At 38.2% G+C, this 23,768-nt stretch overlaps 1 protein-coding gene across 1 annotated transcript in view; it reads right to left on the bottom strand.

Annotated features, from left to right (window-relative positions):
- Positions 1-23,768, bottom strand: part of SPTLC3 (serine palmitoyltransferase long chain base subunit 3) — a 150,035-nt gene that overhangs the window by 85,510 nt on the left and 40,757 nt on the right. The window contains exons 3-4 of the mRNA XM_070800699.1: positions 11,240-11,394; positions 10,462-10,610 (exon numbers count right to left, since the gene is read on the bottom strand). Coding sequence (XP_070656800.1) covers positions 10,462-10,610; positions 11,240-11,394 — 304 coding nt within the window. The remainder of the gene's footprint in view (positions 1-10,461; positions 10,611-11,239; positions 11,395-23,768) is intronic.

Raw genomic sequence — 23,768 nt, 5'->3', positions numbered from 1 at the left:
CATTGTTTGTTCTTTTTTTTTTTTTGGTACAGAAGTTTAAATGTTTCATTTTGTTGTATCTTTTGCCTTATGTTTCTGGGAAAGCTATTTCTGATTCCCTGAAGCACAGGCACACAGTGGACCATTGTCTGAATCAGGTTTGTGAAATCCAAAGGATAGCTGTGGCTAGTGGTGGCTTGGGAGCAACTTGTCTCTCCGAACAAGAAGAGTCCCTGTGTTCTATGGACCTGAGCAGCTTGTGTTGCATGGAGATCATTTAGAGTGGATCCCTGCCACATAAGCGGATTCTGCCAGGTGAGGTGAGTACAATTGGAAAGACCGGAGGTCATTATGGGTTGCAGGGCTGAGGGTTGATAAGTGACAAGCTAGTGAAGTGGTGGCTGGAGTCTGAATGCTTGTGTTCCCCTAAAATCCATACGGTGAAAACCTAATGTCCTGAGTGTTGGATGTGGAGGTGAGGTTTGGTGGGGTTTCGAGGATGGAGCCCTCATAAATAGAATTTGTGCCCTTACAAAAGAGGCCCCCAAAAGCCAGCCTCACCCCTTCCACCACATGAGGAAACACACAAGGAGGTGTCGGCAGCTCAGAAGAGGGCCCCACCCGCCACGCTGGCTCCCTGATCTCAGACTTTCAGCTTCCAGAACTGCAAGGAGCACACTCATTGTTTATGAGTTACTCCGTGCGTGGTATTTTGTTACATCAGCCCATGGACTAAGACACAAGCATTGCTCACATCAAGGGCGCTGCAGTCTGACATTTCCAGCAGGGCCCTTACCAAGGGACACAAAACGAGTGCCTTTTGTACTTGAATTGTCTGAGTAGTTTTATTCTGTTCAGTTGTTCATCCTTTCATCCATTTAGTCATTCACTCAGTCTCAGTTTTATTTATACAGTTATTTCTGGTGACTTTTTGTTTTTACCTACAATTGTAAACACATTAGCAGTTTAGCGAAGTGCAGCTTACTAAGATACTATGTGTGAGGCAGGAATCTGGATGATTTCTTTACATGATCAGCCAGTTATGACAAAATTAATTATGACATAATTGATCCTTTTCCAGCTGGTTTGAAATACTGTTCTTTTTCTTATACAAATGGGTGGACCGAACTGTGCCTGTCTCTAGAGCTTCAGTTTAGACCCACACTGCCCACTCTTTTTATTTATGTCATGGGATTGTGTTTAATTTACCCTTTCAATTAGGGAAGAGAGGATCAAATTTTAAGAATGAGATGTTCCCTTCTAAGATACTCATATCTTTCTGTTTGTTTCAAGTATTCTTTTAGGTCTTTTATAAAAATCTTATAGTTTTCTTCAAATAAGTTCTAAACATTTTCAACATAAGCTTATCCCCTAGGTCTGTGCTATTTTTCCTCATGTTTATTAATAATATTATTTTCCCCAGTATGTCCTCTTATTGATTGTGGATCATGGACTTACTGAATTTTTAAAATTGTCTTTTTTGAATTTAGGTCTTTATTGAATTCTTCATTAAATATTTGTTGTTTCTAATAAATGTTTGTTAGTTTACTATGTAAAATGGTGGAAAGTAGACTCGGACCTTGTGCCTCCTGCTCCACCACCCCTCATCTCTATAATAGTCTCGAGAACAGCCCCTTCAGAGGGTCACTTTAGTCCTCAAAAATCAAGGCTTAAAAACTAGAGAAAGAAGCGACCAGATCATCTGTTCATCTCTTCTTTAATTGCACATATATTTCTTATTTTGTCACATGGTACTTATTCAGTGGCTATTTATTGACATAAAGAATAAAAAATTAATGAATAATTATGCTACCTAGTACTTCCAAAGGTTACTAAAATGGTGGTAAAAACACATCTTCATCTTTTCTCTGACTTCAAAGTGAAAGCTTCTAGTAACCAGAAGTTTCATCACAAAGTGTAGTCTTATTGTTTGAAGTAGATATTTTTTTATTCCATTCAAGAATCTCTTCTCTTTATCCTATTAAAAGTTTTATAAGGAATGGATACTAAATTTTATAACTGCTTTAGTGACATCTATCAAAATATTCATGTGTTTTCTTCTTGGGTCTTTCAAGGTTACAAAGTGTCTTACTGAGTTAACTATCCTTACAGTCCTGAATAGAACTACTTGCTCATGGTATTCTGTTATTTGACTGTGCTCTTGAACATGCAATGCCAATTTCTTATATATTTTTTTCTCAAATAATATTGCCTTATAATTTTCCTTTTATGAAATGTTTGTTTGCCAAATTTTGGGATCAGGGTTATGCTGGCTTAGTGGTGGGTGACTCTGAGTGGTCATCAGAATCACCTCTAGTGACTTATATAGTCATTATAAAATATAGGTGCCTCAGCACAACAGAAATTACTCTTCTCTAATTTATCTTTCTGTTTTAATCTTTAACAATTCGGTACTTTTGCTTTCCTCTTATCCCTTGTTCCTTTGATTGGTTAGTTTACTAGCTTCAGTTTTACTACTTTAGTAATGTAAGAATACATATTTTCCTCTGAGTACACAACTAGTTGGATCCTATGATGTTTTCATAATTGTTAGTTTCTAAATATGATTTCATTGTGACTTCATTTCCATGTTGATCCAAGAGTTACTTAGGACAGGGCTTTAAAACTTCCAAGTGATTTTTAAAAAGGTTTCATTTCTAATTTTGGTATTAATTTTTAGTTTTATTTCACTGTGGCCCAAGAATGTGACCTATGTAGATTTCATTTTTTGGAATTTAATGAGGTTTGCTTTGTGCATAAAATATAGTAAATTTGTATGAAAATTAAGTTAGTATTTAAAAAGATTACATCTACTGGTAATAGTTTTTTTGGTTTTTTTTTTCAGGAAACATGAATTTTATTTTTATGGTATGTAACATCATTAAAAAAAAGCCTTTAACAACTTTTCCTATTTCCTTTTTTCAAAACAGTTTTCCTAAAAATTTATGTTTTGTTCTCTTTTTTTATTAAGTTTATTTTTTAATTGGAGGAAAACTACTTTACAATGTTGTGTTGGTCGTTTTAAGTTCAGCATTAAATACATAATTATTAAACTAAACTCAATAACTATACCATCAATGTCTTCTTTGTCTTTATTTTTTTTTGCCTTCATTTTTCAAAGAGTGGAAGTTACTTTAGTCTCCTATCACTATTTCATTTTTTATTTTTGTTGCTTTTGTTTTTAATCAGGCACATTAAGTTGACCCACATGATTTTTGAAACCTCCTAGGATAATTCATTATCCTACTAATTTTCAGTTTCTATAGAAAAATTAGGAATCATCTATGCCTCTGCTGTGTTACTTAATGCACACTCTCTGGGCACTGCACTGATCTTCATTATGAAGAAGGCTCTCTACATAATTTTTATAAGATGAATCTCTTCTTATGTTTAATAATTCATGCATTAATCTTAACTTTCCTTAACTGCTTTCCTTTCTGTTTGCATTTGTACCACACCTTCGGTCATTTATTTATTTATTTTTCAGGTTTCAGTTTATTCTTTTCTTGAAGCTTAATTCCTGTGACGTAAGAACAAGCAATTCTGCACATACCTTGCCTTAGGGTGACTGCATCAGTGTCTGCCATTGTTAAATCAATATATTCAAACAAACATCTTCCACATACAGAAATATCTTGCATAATAAAGATAATACTGATGGGTTTTTTCCATTTCATTTTTACTTATTTATTTTTTTAGGCCATGCTGTGAAGCTTGTAGGATCTTATTTCCCTGACCATTTATCGAACCTGGGCCCATCAATGAAGGCATCGAATCCTAACCACTAGGCCTCCAAGGACTTCCTGAAGATATTACTGATTGTTTGATGCTACTACTCAGACATTATGAACAGTTTTTACACAATTCTCAATCCTAGTGCTAAAAATCTAAATAACTGTGTAGTTTTTGAATCCATTTCTAAATAAATTTCAGTAGTTATTCCAGCTACTTTTCAGCAAAGACAGTTAATCTATAGACTTTCCAGCTAAAAATTTGAAGGCAAGCCACTTTAAAAAGAGTATCAGTCTCAACACTTAATAGACTGTTCATTCCAGACATCCCTAATTCAGAGAGTAATGTCACACACCTAAAGTCAAAAATGTCTAATCTTTCACAACAGATTAAAAATATTATTGAAAAAAAAGACTAGTCTGTAGTGACCAAAAACATTGCATAAGGCACACAGTTGCAAGGAGACAGCCCAGATCAGGGAGCATTCTAACAAAAACCAGCACTGGCATAGAAGATACGAACTGAAAACGGGTCAGAGATTTTAAACGCTTGAATGACGATTCAAAGTTGCCATTTCACTCTGTCTCATGTTTAGGACATTTTAAACATCACAGTCATCCACTCCCCTCAGCCTGTGAAATGTTAAATCCACCACGAGAGGGTCCAAACCTCCCTGAGCTCCAAGTTCCGCTCTCTTTTAGTTGTTCAGAAAAATAAGCAGCAGCACAGCACTTCACATCTTAAAATATCACTTGCAATTCTGTACGTATCTGTCTGGAAATGTGTCATTTCCAGCTCTATTTTGGGCCTGGTTTTAAAATTTTAGGTGCAGATTTGGCAAACACCCTACTCTTGGGCACTTTTTAGTACTCCTTCCACTGTCCCAACCTCTCTCCTGGGCACGGAGGGTGTTTTTTTAGTGTTGTTTGTACCAGGGAGGTGGAATCAGGTGTCTGGTTGGGACCCATCTTCCCATTTTTTCACCTTTTAGAATAACTTTCATTTAGTTGTATTTTGATTACAGCCCATAATTGAATTTAGTTTTTGGCTCAGTCTTTTGCTTTCAGTAAGCAAATGTGTTCTAAATGTATATTTTTGGTCAACATAATATTTATGATGTTTTATCCTTTTACTACATTTTAAACATTTCTTCTTGATTTCTTTTTTGTTGAATTTTTATATTTTGTAATATGATTTCTGTGTTCTTTCCCCCTTTGAATGTTGGAAACTGTTTTTTAAAGTTCTAGGAAGTATTTTAAGTGATTGATGTTGTTCAATCACTAAGTTGTGTCCGACTCTTTGCGACCCCATGGACTGTGGCACGCCAGGCTTCCCCGTCCTTCACTATCTCCCAGAGTTTGCTCAAGTTCATGTTCATTGAGTTGGTGATGCTGTCTAACCATCTCATCCTCTGCCGTCCTCTTCTCTTTTTGTCTTCAATCTAAATGTCCCTAAACTTTTATTTCGAGTTCCTCAAGAAGCTATTTCAGTTAGTAAAAATTAAGTCTCTATATTTCCAAAGTATTGTTAGTCTATCGGCTCTGCTAACATTTTCTATGTAGTAGACATTTTCAAAAGTAACTTGTATTTCTTAAAATAAATGGCATTCAAAACTATATTACCAATTCCTACCTGCTATGTTCAGGTTACTATTAATCTTGCAAAACAATTTCAAATGTACCCTGTTTAGTCATATAGTTTTTGACTGCTTACATTCTTGTTTTCAGTTCTTCTATTTGCTAAAATTACTGCGGGTGGCTTTTGTTTTGCTCTCTCTCTGTTTACTTGGAAGTTGTTAAAATTTTCTTCTGAGAGCTTGAGCTGGAGAGCTCAAGGAAGCAAGTGAACATTAAAAGCTCAGCAATTCAGAAGGATGAGCAGGTGGGGAAAGCATGTCGGCTGTAGGCAGTGCAGACACGGTTCCTCATCTCTGTCTGGTTTCTCTGGGTTTGTTGAATCTGCAGAATCAGGGACCCTTATTCTGGATCTGTCTTCACTGGAAGCCTGTGCCAGGCTGTCTCCTTAAGGTTCTGGTGGCTGTGACTGTCTCTGACTCCGTGTCTCTTTTGACAAGGTGTCCTTCCAGGCTTGTGGGAGACTCAGCTCTTCTGAAGGAGGAGAACTTTTCTTCCTCTCCCTGCTTATTTCTCCAGCCCTCATGCCTCAAAATAAAGATACAGTGTTGGGACTTCCCTGGTGGTCCGATGGTTAAAAATCTATCTTGCAGTTCAAGGGTTATTGGTTTGATCCCTGGTTGGGGAACTAAGATCCCACATACCACGGAACAACTCAGCCCATGAGCCTCAACTACTGAGCCTGCACACCACAACAAGGGTCTGTATGTCACAACAAAAGATCCCATGCAACATGACGAAGATCCTGCATGCTGCAGCTAAGACCTGATGTAGCCAAGTAAATAAATATTAAAAAAAAAAAAAAAAAAAGATACCATGTCTTTCCCAAGAAATCTGGAAAACCACTTATAGACTCTGGAGTTCTAGTTAAGTACTGAGTATGTGGATGAAAATGTGTTCAATTTGAATGGCAATTTATTGCATAGTTCAGTTCAGTCACTCAGTTGTGTCTGACTTTTTGTGATCCCACAGACTGCAGCACACCAGGCCTCCCTGTCCATCACCAACTCCTGGAGCTTTCTCAAACTCATGTCCATCGAGTTGGTGATGCCATCCAACCATCTCATCCTCTGTCATCATCTTATCCTCTCACCTTCAATCTTTCCCAGCATGAGAGTCTTTTCCAATGAGTCAGTTCTTCACATCAGGTGGTCAAAGTATTGAAGTTTCAGCTTCAGCATCAGTCCTTCTAACGAATATTCAGGACTGATTTCCTTTAGGATGGACTGGTTGGATCTCCTTACAGTCCAAGGGACTCTCAAGAGTCTTCTCCAACACCACAGTTCAAAAGCATCAGTTCTTCGGTGCTCAGTTTTCTTTATAGTCCAACTATCACATCCATACATGACCCCTGGAAAAACCAAAGCTTTGACTAGATGGACCTTTGTTAGCAAAGTAATGTCTCTGTTTTTTAATATACTGTCTAGGTTGGTCATAGCTTTTCTTCCAAGGAGCAAGCATCTTTTAATTTCATGGCTGCAGTCAACATCTTCAGTGATTTTGGAGTCGAAGAAAATAAAGTCTCTCACTGTTTCCACTGTTTTCCCATTTATTTGCCATGACTTTATGGGACCAGATGCCATAATCTTAGTTTTCTGAATGTTGAGTTTTAAGCCAACTTTTTCACTTTCCTCTTTCACTTTCATCAAGAAGCTCTTTAGTTCTTTGCTTTCTGCCATAAGGGTGGTGTCATCTGCGTCTCTGAGGTTATTGATATTTTCCCTGGCAATCTTGATTCCAGCTTGTGCTTCATCCAGTCTGGCATTACGCATGATGCACTCTGCATATAAGTTAAATAAGCAGGGTGCCAATATACAGCCTTGACGTACTCCTTTTCCTATTTGGAACCAGTCTGTTATTCCATGTTCCATTCTAACTGTTGCTTCTTAACCTGCATACAGATTTCTCAGGAGGCAGGTCAGGTGGTCTGCTATCCCCATCTCTAAGAATTTTCCACAGTTTATTGTGATCCACACAAAGACTTTGGTGTAGTCAATAAAGCAGAAACAGATGTTTTTCTGGAACTCTCTTCCTTTTTCGATGATCCAATGGACATTGGCAATTTGATCTCTGGTTCCTCTGCCTTTTCTAAATCCAGCTTGAACATCTGGAAATTCATGGTACACTTACTGTTGAAGCCTAGCTTGGAGAATTATGAGCATTACTTTGCTAGCCTGTGAGATGAGTGCAATCGTGCAATAATCTGAACATTCTTTGGCAGTGCCTTTCTTTGGGATTGTAGTGAAAACAGACCTTTTCCAGTCCTGTGGCCACTGCAGAGTTTTCCAAATTTGCTGGCATATTGAGTGCAGCACTTTCACAGAATCATCTTTAAGGATTTGAAATAGCTCAATTGAAATTCCATCACCTCCACTAGCTTTGTTCACAGTGATGCTTCCTAAGGCCCACTTGACTTTGCATTCCAGGATGTCTGGCTCTAGGTGAGTGATCACACCATTTGTGGTTGTCTGGGTTGTGAAGATCTTTTTTGTACAGTTCTTCTGTATATTCTTGCCACCTCTTCTTAATATCTTCTGCTTCTGTTAGGAACATACCATTTCTGTCCTTTATTGAGCCCATCTTTGCCTGAAATGTTCCCTTAGTATCTCTAATTTTCTTGAAGATATCTCTAGTCTTTCCCATTTTATTGTTTTCCTCTATTTCTTTGCACTGATTGCTGAGGAAAGCTTTCTTATCTCTCCTTGCTATTCTTTGGAACTCTGCATTCAAATGGGTATATCTTTCCCTTTCTCCTTTGCCTTTTCCCATCTTTTCTTTTCTCAGGTATTTGTAAGCCCTCCTCAGATAGCCATTTTGCCTTTTTGCATTTCTTTTTCTTGGGGATGGTCTTGATCCCTGTCTCCTGTATAATGTCATGAACCTCCGTCCATAGTTCATCAGGCACTCTATCAGATATAGCCCCTTAAATTTGTTTCTCACTTCCACTGTATAATCATAAGGAATTTGATTTAGATCATACCTGAATGGTCTAGTGGTTTTCCCTACTTTCTTCAATTTGAGTCTGAATTTGGCAATAAGGAGTTTATGATCTGAGCCACAGTTAGCTCCTGGTGTTGTTTTTGCTAACTGTGTAGAGCTTCTCCATCTTTGGCTTCGAAGAATATAATCAATCTGATTTTGGTATTGACCATCTGTTGATGTCCATGTGTAGAGTCTTCTCTTGTGTTGTTGGAACAGGGTGTTTTCTATGACCAGTGCATTCTCTTGGGAAAACTCTATTAGCCTTTGCCCTGCTTTGTTTTGTACTCCAATACCAAATTTGCCTGTTACTCCAGGTATCTCTTGACGTCCTACTTTTGCGTTCCAGTCCTCTATGATGAAAAGGACATCTTTTTTTTTGCTATTAGTTCTAGAAGGTCTTATAGGTCATCGTAGAACCGTTCAACTTCAGCTTCTTCAGCATTACTGGTTGGGGCATAGACTTGGATTACTGTGATATTGATTTATTGCACCGGTCTTTTTAATTGCTGGCTTTTAAAGCCCTTCTGCCAACTGGTTCTCTAGGAGTGGCATGTTTCATGAATGGTGAATCCACTTTTGGTAGATTTGCATCTGATTCTTAGGCCTGAGGCTGATCTGGTGAGCCCTGTGTTTATTATCCCAGATGGAAAACTGTTTAGTAGAAAAGCTGAGTGAGACTAGGAGTTACCGCAGCTGCCACTGTGGGCACATCACTGAGTTATGTGGTCCTCAGTTTCCTCCTCTGGAAGATGCGAATAACACCACTTGTACTGCCTCTACAGCACAGGTTTTGGAGAGGCATAAATGAGATCATATAGGAGAAGACACTGGGCCAGGAACAGTGAAGCCAAGCTACAGGAACAAGCTGCTCCCTCATTCTCCCAGAAGTGTGGGGAGCAGAAGTTTCCTTCTCAGATTTTACTCTTTTAAGAGAAAATTGTTTCAGCTAAAAAAGAAATAAAAAGATTGTTGGCTCTACCTTTCCCATTCATTCATCATTCATCCATCCATTCATTCAACACAACAGTCAAGGAGACCCATTCCTCCCTTCACAGGAGGAGCAGAAATAGGCAATAGTCAAGTACAAAAGTGGTGGGTATCGCCAAAAGAAGTAGGAGAAAGAGCTAAATCCAAATGAGGAGTTGTTGTTTAATGGGTATGACACTTCTGAGATGCAGGATGAGTAAGTTCTAGAAATCTTCCCTACCACACAATGCCTACAACAATCCTGTACTGTGCTCTAGAAACACTTGTTAAAAGAGTAGACCTCAAAATATAAAATTGCTAGGTGTACACCTGAAACTAACATAATGTTATAAGTCAACTGTACTTCAATAAGTAAAAATAAAATTTTATTTACGGGAAAAATAGAAAAAAAAAAGAGTTAATCTCATGCTAAGTGTTCCTACCACAAAGAGGAGGGTGATATGACACTTTCTTAGGTAATAGATATATTTATTACCTTGATTGTGGTGACAGTTTCACAGGAATATGCATATGTCCAAACTCATTAAATTATACATATTAAATAAGTACAATGTTTTCCTTTTAATAGTAATCATACCTCAATGAGAAATGAAGTTGCTCAGTTGTGTACAATTCTTTGCGATCCCATGGACTGTAGCCTACCAGGCTCCTGTGTCCGTGGCATTTTCCAGGCAAGAGTGTTAGCAAGGCTTGCCATTTCCTATTATATCTCAAGGCATAATTAAACCTCAATAAACCTGTTTAATAAAGCTGGCATCATTGACTCAATGGACATGAGTTTGAGCAAACTCTGGGAGATAGTGAAGGACAGGGAAGCCTGTGATTGAAAAATAGCAAAGCTGCTTAATAAAAGTGGAGAAAATGACTCAGAAAAGGGCCAGATAGAAGAGGTATGATAGCTGCTTTTTTCAGATCACATGGTGAGGAGAGAATCATTTTTATTTGTTCTGGAGAATTAAAATCTTAATAAACTGCCTAGTATGAGCATAATGTTTGAAATTTTCAAAGAGGCCATAATATACCTTTTTCTTTTTGTATTTTAAAATAGCTTTTTGTGGCACACAATCTAGATATGATCTAGATTTGAGAAGTAGCCACAGGAATCAGGTCTAACTGAAAAAAATTTCAAAATAGTGAACGTACATACCCATTTCCTGTCTGGTGCTGCCCACGCCTAGGCCATATGTCTCTATAACCTCCTTTACTGTTCTCATGGATTCATCGTACTTGGCTGCCAAGCCAAGGAAGTTATAGGACCCCATATTGATGACATCTTTGATGATTCTTCCAGTAAACCTGCAGAGAGGTCAGGTGAACACAAAGGACTTTTTCATTCAATATCATCCTAGGGTACCATAAAATACTACCAGAAAGAGATCTTAGGCTTGGCCTAAATCACATCTTTTCTATTTTCCTTTTGATCAGCCTTGTTGTCACCACAAAATGATTTGCCCTTGGAGGAGAGTAACTCCATCATGAATCTGGGCAGAGCATTGGGAAAAGGTAGCTGGGCCATAGAGTATTACTCAGCTCTGATTTTTCTTGGGTGCTTGCTTTCATGACACCTTGGTTTAAATTGCAGCAAGGACTTTCAAAAGAGAAACAGCCATGGTCATCATGGGCTCCTTCAGCTGGAACTAGAAGGGTACAATTTGTCAATAAAGCTGAAAAAGACTCTTCCTGGCTGGTTCTGTGTATCCTGCACCTTCTGCCACAGATTTCTCTTAATTGCAATACAAATAAGCTGCCCTTGGCAACTTAATTACTGTGACTTCCCCACTGGCACCATGAGGGCTTGCAAAGGGCTGAATGATGGAAGACCAGCTGTTTCATTGCTGTTTTTCTTTCAGATCTGTAATCTGGCACCCATGCTAGAATTTCCTTGAAAGCATTTTCTTTCAAGCCCATCCAGATGGCTGCCTCACCTAAATGTCCAGTTGTAGTCATCTGTCACCCTTTCCATCACATCGAACACAGCTCCCGGGGCACTGCAGATGGGCCGGTTCCAGTTGTCTCTGATTCTCATATAAATGTTCCGTATATAAAAATTCTCAAAGTTTTGATACAGTGGCACAAAATCCTGTTATAAGAGAGGCAGAAGTTTACTTTGGTCTCTCCCTTTTTATAGTTCATTTACAAATAAACACTGAAAGATGTGGAGGAGCCATGAAAATATTCCATCTGCAAATATTTTGAGCAAGGGTTTTGGGTAAGGGGATGGGCCGGGTCCACAAATAACTCTGTGAGTTCTTCACCTCCAAGGAGCTTCCGTTTTAGTGGGAGAAGGAAAACCTGTGGCAAATAAAGGTATCAAAAATGATAGCACAACACAAATCTCCAAAAGAATGCTGGAGACAATGAATCCCAGTGAATTTTATTGAAAATGTACCAAGAGGTGTTTATGTCTAAAGCAGTTTAGTTGGAAAGAACTAGTTGGATGATTATTTGGTCTTAACTTTTTTGACCACGAATAGTCCCACTCATAACGTGTTTAGAAACGTGGATGAACTTGAATTGTTGGATCTATTGGCATAACTGCTGGCAGGTGACCAAGGGCATAGACACTGAGTTGGAGAGCTTCTGGAGGCATTTGGCTTCTCTCAAAGTTGAAGCAACAGCACTGTTTCGCTGTATCAAATGTCATCCATGCCCGAGGGACCTGCAATCCAGGTGAGGCTCAGAGCAAGACATATTTGACTTTGTCATCTAACTCCTAAGCTAGAACAAGGTAGAAAATGCAAACCTCAGGCAAAGTCAAATAGTTTGGGTGTTTGTAAGATTTTATCCAGAGGCGGAATCATGTTTTGCCAGAGGAATCAAGATGGCTTTATGCAGGAGAGGCTTTGGAGATGGTCACTGACAGTGTGATGAGATTACGATGGGTAGGTATGCTTAGAGAGGGCACTCAGTGTAAATTGGTCTCTTTGCTGGAAATGTAGGGTATATTTGAGAAGAATGAGCAAGAATAAAACATGATGGATCCTGTCATTCTTTGCTTCAAGCTTATAATGGCTCCCACTTCACTTGGAGTCAAAGCCAAGGTTCTGCTGGTCTGGCTCTGTCGCCTGAGTTCCCTACCATTCACTGCAGTGTGGGTGAGGCTGCCGAATCTGCTGGGTGCAGGACATGGGAGCCTTACATGTGCTCATGAGAAACTCAGACATTACCCTGGGGGCAGTAAGGAGCCACTGAAGATTGGGAGTGGTGAGCTTCCCTACTCCCCCTCTCATTTTCTTTAACTTCTTTCTTCCTCTTATGAAATGGAACTTATATCCTAAAGGCACAAGGAAGATGATGGGGAAAGGCTTTGCAGAAGGACTTCTTATGCTACCAATCTGGCCCTCTCATCTTCTGAGAGGGTCCAATTGGATGGAAAAAGATAGAATCTGCATCTTTTGATGGCTGCTGGCTGGATCCATGACACAGTTTTTTTCTGTTATTTCACTTTTTGGTTTTTAGTGACAATGGCATCATATCTGGGGATAACTGTGATCGTCTATAAGAAAAAGTCCTGGGGACTAGTGCATGTGAATTTGAAGGATGGTTGGGCAACTCTACTGATGACATTTGTAAGTTGAAATTCTCATATCAAATATATTTTCTCTCAAATAGTGAAATGCCCTTAAATAGATTTTACTATTATTTAAATCTATAGATTATGATAATTGTACCCTTTTACATTTAACATGGAAATGGACATATATTTGAGAGAAAATTTGATTATGTAATTCTAGGAAAATCTTTTTCAAACTATTTCTGTTTTGATTTCATACATTTTTCTCAGACCTCTTTTTTTTTTAAACTGATCTGTCAGTTACTCTATATTCCCAAACATTGCTTGCATCCTTCTATTTCTAATTTTTAATTTCTTATCTGAAATGAAGTCATCTAAACTTATCTTACAAAAAGAAAGAAAAGAAAGAAGTAGATCTGTCAGTAATATGTCTGGACTCTGAATGGAATGATAGTTCTAGGTTTTATGAGCAATCTGACACAAAATAGAGTTAGCAGTTAGTTTAGAGGAGAAGTTAAACTTTGGTTTAAGAAAACAGCTGATTTTAGAAAGAAAAGAACCAAAATAGTATGCCTACAAAATTAAAATAAAATTGATTTCAGACATGGAACCACAAGATGCTCAAGATGCTCAAGATACCAGGGCAGAAAGAACAACGGAAATCATGGAGTTCAAATACGCATTTGACCTGTGAGGAAAACTAGGCCCAATTAGTTGAGTACTTTGGACTTTGGTCAACCTCCGCTCCATCTGGTCTACCAGCAGTCACTTCGGACATCACAGTGCTACATTTAAAAGAGATCACCAACAAGAATTTACTGTACAGTACAGGGAACTCTGCTCTATATTCTCTAATAACCTAAATGGGAAAGGAATTTGAAAAAGAACAGATACATGTGTATATATAACTTAATCACTTTGCTGTACATCTGAACCTAACACATTGTTAATCAACTATACTTCAATATAAAATAAAAATTTCAAAAAGTGACCTATAATATGGTATACGAAGGCCAACAAATCGCCATGCCATGGAGGAGTTAAGAAAAAGTCTGCAGCTTCTGTCACTGAGGTCTCATGAAGATGTGTCTCTAGGCGTCCCCGAGGGGAGGTGAGAACATGCTCTGCCCTGCCCAAACTTCTGGCTCCTGGCTCAGAGGTCCAGAGTTTCTACCTGTGAAGAAATGGGAAGCTAGCTCTTTATTGAGATAAAAGCTCTGAAAGCAAGACATGGGGATTCTGACCAATTTTGTGGGGTGAGAGAGGACTTTCTGCTACGGAATAATCTCCACATGCAATAGAAATTTCTATAAATTAGCCACTTGAAACTTCTCTGTTGAAGAGGTAGGGCAATTTTTAACCAAGTAGAGCTATGTTTTGTGGGTGGTATAAATGCTAACTTAAATCTGAATCACAGGCTCAGTCATCTACCTGTTCCTGAGAGGGGAAAATGAGGTTGGAAAGCTTAGAATGTAAGAATAATGCCATTTGCCACCACAAAGATGGAGCTGGAGACTATCATACTGAGTGAAGTAAGTTAGACAGAGAAAGATGAATGACATATGATACTGTTTATATGTTCAATCGTTAAAAAAGGATACAAATAAACATATTTACAAAACAGAAATGGACTCACAGACATAGAGGACAAACTTATGGTTGCTGGGGGTGGAGGTAGGGTATAGGGGAGGGATTGTTAGGGAGTTTGGGATTGACAGGTATACACTGCTAGATTAAAAATAGATCCCCAACAGGGATCTACTGTATAGCACAGGGAACTCTGCTCAATACTCTGTAAAAACCTAAATGTGGAAAGAATTTGAAAAACATTAGCCATATGTATAACCAAATCACTTTTCTGTACGTCCAAAACTAGCACAACATTGTTAATCAGCTATACTTTGATATGAAATAAAAATTAAAAAAAAAACCAAAAAACAAAAAACTAGATCTGGTTGGTCCAGCGAAGAAGTTCTGCCTTCTAGTTACAGAGCTCCTATTCCTCTGCAGCCATGAAGGTTCCTGCCTCTGTGTAGGTGTTTTCTCACCTCACCTCATTCCTTTGAGCACTATGAGGTTTCTTTACGAGCAGTGAATGCCTTCCAAAGGTCATTGTCCTCTAGTCTCAGGTAAGCCTCCCACAGCATTGTCACTATATCAAAATATGAATCTGGACTAGCTGTTGCAAAAGCTGAAGTGCTGCAATAGGATGTATCTTTATCCATCTGCATATTTAGCTCATCACATGGTCTCAGTTCAGGTCAGTTCAGTCATTCAGTCATGTCCGACTCTTTGTGACCCCATGAATCGCAGCACGCCAGGCCTCCCTGTCCATCACCAACTCCTGGAGTTCACTCAAACTCATGTCCATCAAGTTGGTGATGCCATCCAGCCATCTCATCCTCTGAGTCACATGGTCTACTAACTATATTTTTCTTCCTGACACAAAAGGTGGATGTGAGAGTGAACCCTCGGCCACAAGAACACAATCATTTTCTGGAGTAGGGTATAGGAGGGTCATTGTTGCTGTTTAATTGCTAACTTGTGACCAACTCTTTGTGATCCCAATGACTGTGGCCCATCAGGTCCTCTGTCCATGGGATTTCCTAGCGCAGAAACTGAAGTGGGTTGCCATTTCCTTTTCCAGGGGATCTTCCTGACCCAGGGAAAGAACCCACATTTCCTGCATTGGCAGTCAGATTCCTTATCGCTGAGTCACCAGGGAAGCCTTATAGGAGGGTGGAGAAACCCTAATAATAATAATACAGCCACAAAATGACCTTGTTTCTTCTGCAATATGACTTTCTTTCTTTTTCTACCAGTAACCCTGTAAGGTACTTTATCATTTTCCAAGTGTTATAGATTTATCTATCCTATTTTTATAGACAATTTAACAGAAAGTCAGAAAATCTGAGTGGACAGATTGAGATTTGTACCAATGAATACTCTTTTCAACAAACCACACTGCAGGGCTAAGTGAACATATCCATGGTCTATTGCAAAAAATACTACCAAATTTGGAAGTATGTTTCTTCATTTCGGGTTTAACTACCTTCTCATTCAGTAGTAAATAGAACTATGGATTTGTAGAGAGAGGGAAAAGTCACTATCAAACACAGTTTTTACTTGTGCTGACAGTAACACTTCTCTTTTCACCTAATATTTCATGTTATTGCATTACTTCCTTTTGAGAAAGAGTTGTTTCTCTTACCACAGTTGAGCTCAGAAAAATAATAAAATATGTTTATGTTTTCCTTTTTTGTTGGGAAGGGTAATTTTATTATAGACAATTCACTGAAGTACGAGAAACACAAAGTAAGAAGGGCAAAATCTGATTTTTCTTATTAAGAAATTAGAGAGAGGTTGAAAAAAGATGGTACATTCAGTGCTTGGATGTGTTCTTCCACACATCTAAAAGCCCTGTGAAATGACAAAAAAGTAGATATTTAAAAAAGAAAATCAGGAACTTCTCTGGTGCTCCAGCGGTTAGGACTCCATGCTCTTATTCCTGAGGGCCCAGGTTCACTCCCTGTTAGGGAAACTACCGATTGTGGTGAGGGCAAAAAGGTTTTCTAAAAAGTCTATAAACAATAGACTATAAATGTTTACATTATTTAATTTATTTAATTAATAAAATTATATTATATTAATATAAATATAAAAATAAACTATAAAAAGTCTATAAACAGTAAATGCTGGAGAAGGTGTGGAGAAAAGGGAACCCTCTTACCCTGTTGGTGGGAATGCAAACTAGTACAGCCATTATAGAGAACAGTATGGAGATTCCTTAAAAAACTGGAAATAGAACTGCCATAAGACCCAGCAATCCCACTGCTGGGCATACACACTGGGGAAACCAGAATTGAAAGAGACACGTGTACCCCAATATTCATCGCAACACTGCTTATAATAGCCAGGACATGAAAGCAACCTAGATGTCCATCAGCAGACGAATGGATGAGAAAACTGTGGTACATATACAGCTATTATTACTCAGCTATTAAAAAGAATGCAGTTGAATCAGTTCTAATGAGGTAGATGAAACTGAAGCCGATTATACAGAGTTAAGGAAGTCAGAAAGAAAAGCACCAATACAGTATATTAAAGCATATATATGGAATTTAGAAAGATGGTAATGATGACCCCATATGCGAGACAGCAAAAGAGACACAGATGTAAAGAACAGACTTTTGGACTCTGTGGGAGAAGGCCAGGGTGGGATGACTTGAGAGAATAGCACTGAAACATGTATATTACCATATGTGAAACAGATCGCCAGTCCAGGTTTGATGCATGAAACAGGGCACTCAAAGCTGGTGCACTGGGACGACCCTGAGGGATGGGATGGGGAGGGAGGGGGGAGGGGGTTCAGGATGGGGGACACATGTACACCCGTGGCTGATTCATGTCAATGTATGGCAAAACCAATACAATACTGTAAAGTAATTAGCCTCCAATTAAAATAAATAAATTAAAACAAACAAACAAAAAATAGCATAATTAACAAGTTTTTTACAATAGATCAAAAGACAATATACAGTTTTCTATGACACACATGAAATTCCAATACAACTATCTGAGAAGCTGTGACAACTAAAAAGAGAATTCATTAAGGTGAGAGTTTTTGAACTTAAAATATGAAAATAGCAATAGTTTTCCTGTATGCCATCAATAACTAATTAGAATTGGAGATGGGGAAAAGTACTATTTAATTAGTACCATAATCAAAAAATTGTACCCAAATAACAATAATAAGAGAAAATGATGACTTTAGAATAAGATAAGCTAAAAAAATTAAATAAAAAATACATAAAAATTAAAAATAAATAAAATTTTATTTGAGGACATAATATCTAAATAAAAGGAGAGACATACCACCTTTTTGAATGCAAAGAATAAAAAGAAAAATATTATATTATTATTAAGATGTCAAATTTTCCAAAGTCAAAACATAGATTTAATACATTACCAATTAAAGCAGCAACAGTTCCTTCTTAAAAATTCAATACCTGAAAAGCTAATTCTAAGGTGTATATAGAGAAAATCTTTACAAACTACTTGAAAACTTGTAAATTCACCTAAAAAATCAACATGTTGGCCGATATTTCATGTCAGTGGGTAAAAGTAATTGAACTATTCAATTACTGATACTGAGACAATTTAAAAATCCCTTGAAAAAGTAGTCCCCTTCATAACTCTTCTAGGCTTCAGATACAACTAACCGCAGTAAGCAAAGCAGGGTGGTATTGCTCTGCAAACGTGCATAGATATCAATGAAACAGAATAGAGAGCCGGAAAATAAACCCACCCATCTACAGTCAGTTAACCTTCAACAAAGGAGGCAGAATATAAAATGGGAAAACTTCTCTTCAGCAAATGGTGCCCGGAAAGGTGGACAGCTGCATGTTATGGGAAAGGTGACGGGACAGGTGGACAGTGATGTTAGCGCATACTCTTACACTATACTCAAAAGGGCTTAACATAAGACATGACACCTTGAAATTCCTAGAAGCAAGCCTAGGCAAAATGTTCTCTGGCATAAATCATACCAGTGTTTTCTTAGGTCAGTCTCCCAAGGCAATAGCAATAAAAATATAAACAAATGGTATGTAATTAAATTTACAGGCTTTTCACAGCACAGGAAACCATTAAAAAACAATAGCTAAATGAAAAGGCAAGCTATGACATGGGAGAAAATATTTGCAAATGATGTAACAGACAAAGGCTTAATCTCTAAGGGATAAAAACAGCCCACACAACTAAATAACAACAACAAAACAAACAACTAAATTGAAAAACGGGCAGAAGCCCTTAGTGGACATTTCTCCAAAGGAGAAATACAGATGGCCCACAGGCATGTGAAAAGATGCTCAACATCGCTAGTTATCAGGGAAATGCAAATCAAAACTACAATGAGGTACCACCTCACACCAGTCAGAATGCTGCTGCTGCTGCTAAGTCACTTCAGTCATGTCCGACTCTGTGCAGCCCTGTAGTCGGCAACCCACCAGGCTCCCCCATCCCTGGGATTCTCCAGGCAAGAACACTGGAGTGGGTTGCCATTTCCTTCTCCAATGCATAGCCATCATTAAAAGATCTACACATAACAAATCCTGAAGAGGGTGCAGAGAAAAGGGAATCCTCCTACATTGTTGGTGGGAATATAAATTGGTACAGCCATTGTGGAAAACAGTATGGAGATGCCTCAGAAAACTAAAAATAGAAATACCATATGATCCAGCAATTGCACTCCTGGGAATATATCCAGACAAACTGCAATTCAAAAAGATACATGCACTCCTGTTTATAGCAGCAACATGGAAACCACCTAAACGTCCATCCACAGATGAGTGAACAAAGGTGTGAATACGTGTACACGCAATGAAATATTACTCAACCGTAAGGAAGAACAAAACAATGCCATCTGCAGCAACACAGCTGCAGCCGGAGATGATCATACCAAGTGAAGCCAATCAGAAAGAGAAAGACAAATACCATATGATATCACTCATATGTGGAATCTAGAGTATGGGACAAACGAACCTATCTGTAATACAGAAGCAGACTCACAGACATAGAGAACAGGCTTGTGGTTGTTGGGGTGTGGGGGTCGGGAGAGAGACTGGGCTTAGTAGATACAAACTATTACATTTAGGATGAATCAACAGCAAGGTCCTAATGTATAGCACAGGGAACCACTATCAATGTTCTGTGATAAACCATAATGGAGAAGAAGATTAAAGAAAGATTGTATATATATACATACACACACACACACACACATATATATATATATAGCTGAGTCACTTTACTATATAGTAGGGTTTGGCACAAATCTGTAAAACAATTGTACTTCAATAAAAAAAATAGTCCTACTTCACAGAGCACATGGAATTAAATCCTAGATGAGTTTGTAGATTAAATGAATAACTACTCCAAATTATAAAAGTACTGAATGAAACTAGAGGAAAAATTTTTATCTTTCTTACAAGATGAAAACAGCCTTCCTAAACTACTCCCCCTTCACAAAGAGAAAGCACAGCAAAAAATAGCAAAACCAACAATAAAGAAAACATTAAGGAGGTGTTTGATACATGTGATTTAAAAATTAAAAATATACGTGTGGTTAAATATAGCACAGAAAGTTAAAAGCCTGGAAACAGAATTGAAAAAATAATTAAAACAGATTTAAGAGGCAAATTATTGATAAAGGATATACAGAAAGAGCTTCCCTCAATCAATAAGAAAAATAATTTAATAAAATTACGAGCAAATGATATCAATAGGAAATACAAGAAGAGTAAGCATACATGAGAAATAATCATATGAAAAGCTCAGTCTCATTATTAACCAGGGAAATGCAGAAAAACACAAGAACATTAAAAAAAAAAAGCTCCCTTATCAAATTGGCAAAAATGAGAAATATTTTGATAATATCAATGTATCAAGTGCTGGCAAGAAAGCAAGCACTCTTGCATACTACTAGAGACATGCTATGTAATCTTTTTTAAAGGCAATTTGCCAATATTTTGGAAGTGAAAATATTTATTTCTTGGGCCCGGAAAGTCATTTCTATGCATTATCCTTGAATAAATGCATAGGATGCTCACTGAAGCATTATTTTCAATAATAAAAATAAATAATCATATAACCTTACTGTACAATACCATCATGTAGCTATTAAAAACAATGAAGGTAATCCTCTTCTGGCAGGTAAAGATCTTCAGCGTACAATTTCTTGAAAAAATAAAAAAGACAGTCACACAACAAATGTATGTTATGAACATACCTTAAGGAAGGGAGAGGGTGAGTGCAAATGAGCATCTGTGTAAGTAAGTGCACGAAAGAGAAAGGAAAGATGAACGTAGCTTTTGCAGCTATTCCCATAATAAAAAGGAAAGGGGAAAGAGACACAGGAAGAGGCTAGTCATAACCCACTCATTCCACACATGGGCTTAGTACTAACTGATAGATGCTAGCAAAGCTCTACTTTATCAAGATCCATCAACCTTGCTACTATTCTTGTTAAAAACCTATTATTGCAGATTCCTTCTTGCTAAGGGAAGCAGAAAAGTCTATACTGTGAAAGAACTAAAGCAAAATGATTTGACTAGCATTTTAATGACACGTCAGAAATTTCATGCCTGTGGGTGTTTGGATATTTGGATATTTATATATATCCAAATAAACGCTGGGGCTTCGCAGGTGGCTCAGTGGTAAAGAATCCACCTGCCAGCACCGGAGATGCAGGTTTGACCCCTGGTTTGGGAAGATCCCCTGGAGAAGGAAATGGCAACCCACTCTAGAATCCTTGCTTGGGAAATCCTGCGGACAGATGAGCCTGACAGGTTACAGTCCATGGGGGGTTGTAAGAGTCAGACAGGACCTAGAGACTAAACAAAAACAAAACAACTAAACAACAATCACAAAATAAATGTTGACCTGAAAACTCTCCGTGGGTAGTTATAATCTGATTTTACTCATGGTCATATTTTACAAACTATTTCTCAAACTTTGATTTTGGAGTTTTTCCCCAAAGCTAGATGCAATCATGGAAAATATGCCTGTCTTGTGAGGGTGCATTTGCTTTTGAGAAGCAGCCAGAAGGTATTTGGAACCAAGCCTGGTTGGGGAGTCTAGGGATACCACTGCTGGTGACTCCTGCTGCCTTTAAAGCTGGTGATGTCTGGATGGATTTAATGAAGAAAGTGAGGGGGTGAGCTGTGCTGGTATCTGAGGGAAGAAGGATCATTCTGAGCAGAGGGAAAGGCGAGTGAGAAATCCTTGTGGTAGGTGTGAGGGGCTGTGTTTGAGGAAGAGGAAGAAGGTCCTTGTGGAACAGGGACAGGGCTCATCAAGGGGGCGGTTCTGTAGCACCTTGACCAGTTCTGGCTCTTACTCTGAGCGACAAAGGAAAGCATTAAAGGCTTTCGGCCAGAGATGCCCATGTGAACTGACTTAAAAAGGTTTAAAAAGATCATTTTGGTTGTTAACTGAGAAGAGAATGAAGGGACTAAAGCGTTCCCACCCCACAAGCTGCTGGCTAATATGTTGGGTTCCCAGGGAAACTCTCTCATTTTGGACCCACCCAGATCCAAACAGGAAGCCCAGCACTGGGCCGTCTGTTTGCTTTGGACAAAACCATGCCTCACACCCAGTGACCTTCATGAACCCCATCCTTCAAAACACTCAGGAGAAAGTCACACTGGGCCCATCCTGCTGTTGTTTCAGAATGCCAAGTATGGATAAGAATGAGCAAGCTTTAATTCATGCAAACATTTGGAGATTTATGTCCACATTTTCTAGTTACAACTTCCTGAACCGTTTTTGTTATATGTGGGAGTAAAAATCTCTGGGGATGAACCAGAAATATCTGGGCTTTACTTGTAGGGCTCTGGGACTGCCTGAGTCTAACGGAAACACAGTATCGCAACTGATAAGTCTTATACAAGCAGGGGCCACAGGGATTGAGACATGCAGCCATACTTGAGTTTTTAAAATCCCTGACAATGCTTGATATTCCTTTAATTGTATTTTCTGACATCGTATTCTGGATTTAGCAAAGTTGGGCCATGACATCACTGAGAAAGTACTGTAGCTAGTACTTTTAATACATTGCAATTAAAATGTACTTTTAATACATTGCAATTCAACTCTAAAGTTGCCTTTAAAGGATTAAAAGAAGAATTGAAGCAAAATATTGAAACCTTGTATCTGTCTGGGTTGTCTTTTTTCCTCCTTAGTGTCTTGATTATTAATCAAGTCTGTTGAGATAGCAGGTGCTCTGGGTCTGAGATTTTTTTAGGGCTCTTTTGGAGGGAGATTTTGCCTTTTTTTTTTTTTTTTTTTTAAATCTTTTCACTTAGTATTACTAATTCAGTCCCCAAGTGACGGGTGTGCCACTGCTGTTCTTGTATCTGACCAAAGAAGAAATGTGAGATTATCCTGGTTTCCTCCTCTGTCTTATTTTCCATATACTCAGCAACCAAGACTTGTTGGTTATACCCCCTAAATATCTTTATAACCAGCTTGCTTTTCTTCATTCCATCTTGCCTCTTCCCCAACTCAAGCACATATTATCTTCTTCCTAGACTATTATACGGATTTTTATTGTCGCATTGCTTCTAGTCTTGAGTTGGAATTCCATCTCTGCCACTTATAACTTTCTCTAAAGTTCTCTGTCCTCTTCACACCCTTTGTCTTTTTCTCTTCCATAGACCTTCCCTGGGAGATCACATCCACTCCTATGGTTTTGATTAATTCAGTATGCTCCAGATATACTGGAGATGCTACAATATCCATCTCAGACTTTTCTCTGAGGTCTAGACCTCTCTATCCAGCTGTCAATTCTTTTAACTCAGCTTGTTTCAAAGTGAATTGATCACGTTCCCCTCCACCTCCATCTTCCTTCTCAATTTCCCATCTCAATATATGATATCGCCTTCTTTACATCCAGTTGCCCAAGTCGTAGACCAAGTGTGGACTTTGATTTGTACATCTCTGTAATTCCCCAAGTCAAATCAATCATTCCTAACTCTACCTCTTTTTTTTTTTTTTCAATTGAAGTACAGTTGATTTACAATGTTGTGTTAGTTTCAGGTTTATAGCAAAGTAATCCAGTTATACAGAATAGATATATCTATCTGCTGCTGCTGCTAAGTCACGTCAGTCGTGTTAGATAAATATTCTTTTTCAGATTTTTTCCATTATAGATTATTACAAGATGTTGACTATATTAATACTTCCCCGCGCTATGGAGTAGGTCCTTGTTGTTTATCTAGTTTATATACAATAGTGTATATCTGATAATCCCAAACTCCTCTGCTATCCCTCCACTCTCCATTTCCCCTTTGGTAACCATAAATTTGTTTTTTATGTCTGTGAATCCATTTCTGTTTGTAAATAAGTTCATTTGTATTGTTTGTTTAGATTCTACATAT

Source organism: Bos indicus, chromosome 13, assembly GCF_029378745.1.
Source record: "Bos indicus isolate NIAB-ARS_2022 breed Sahiwal x Tharparkar chromosome 13, NIAB-ARS_B.indTharparkar_mat_pri_1.0, whole genome shotgun sequence".
NCBI classification, from domain to species: domain Eukaryota; kingdom Metazoa; phylum Chordata; class Mammalia; order Artiodactyla; family Bovidae; genus Bos; species Bos indicus.
Note: the sequence above shows the minus strand (reverse complement) of the source record. Positions and strands in the feature narration are given on the sequence as shown.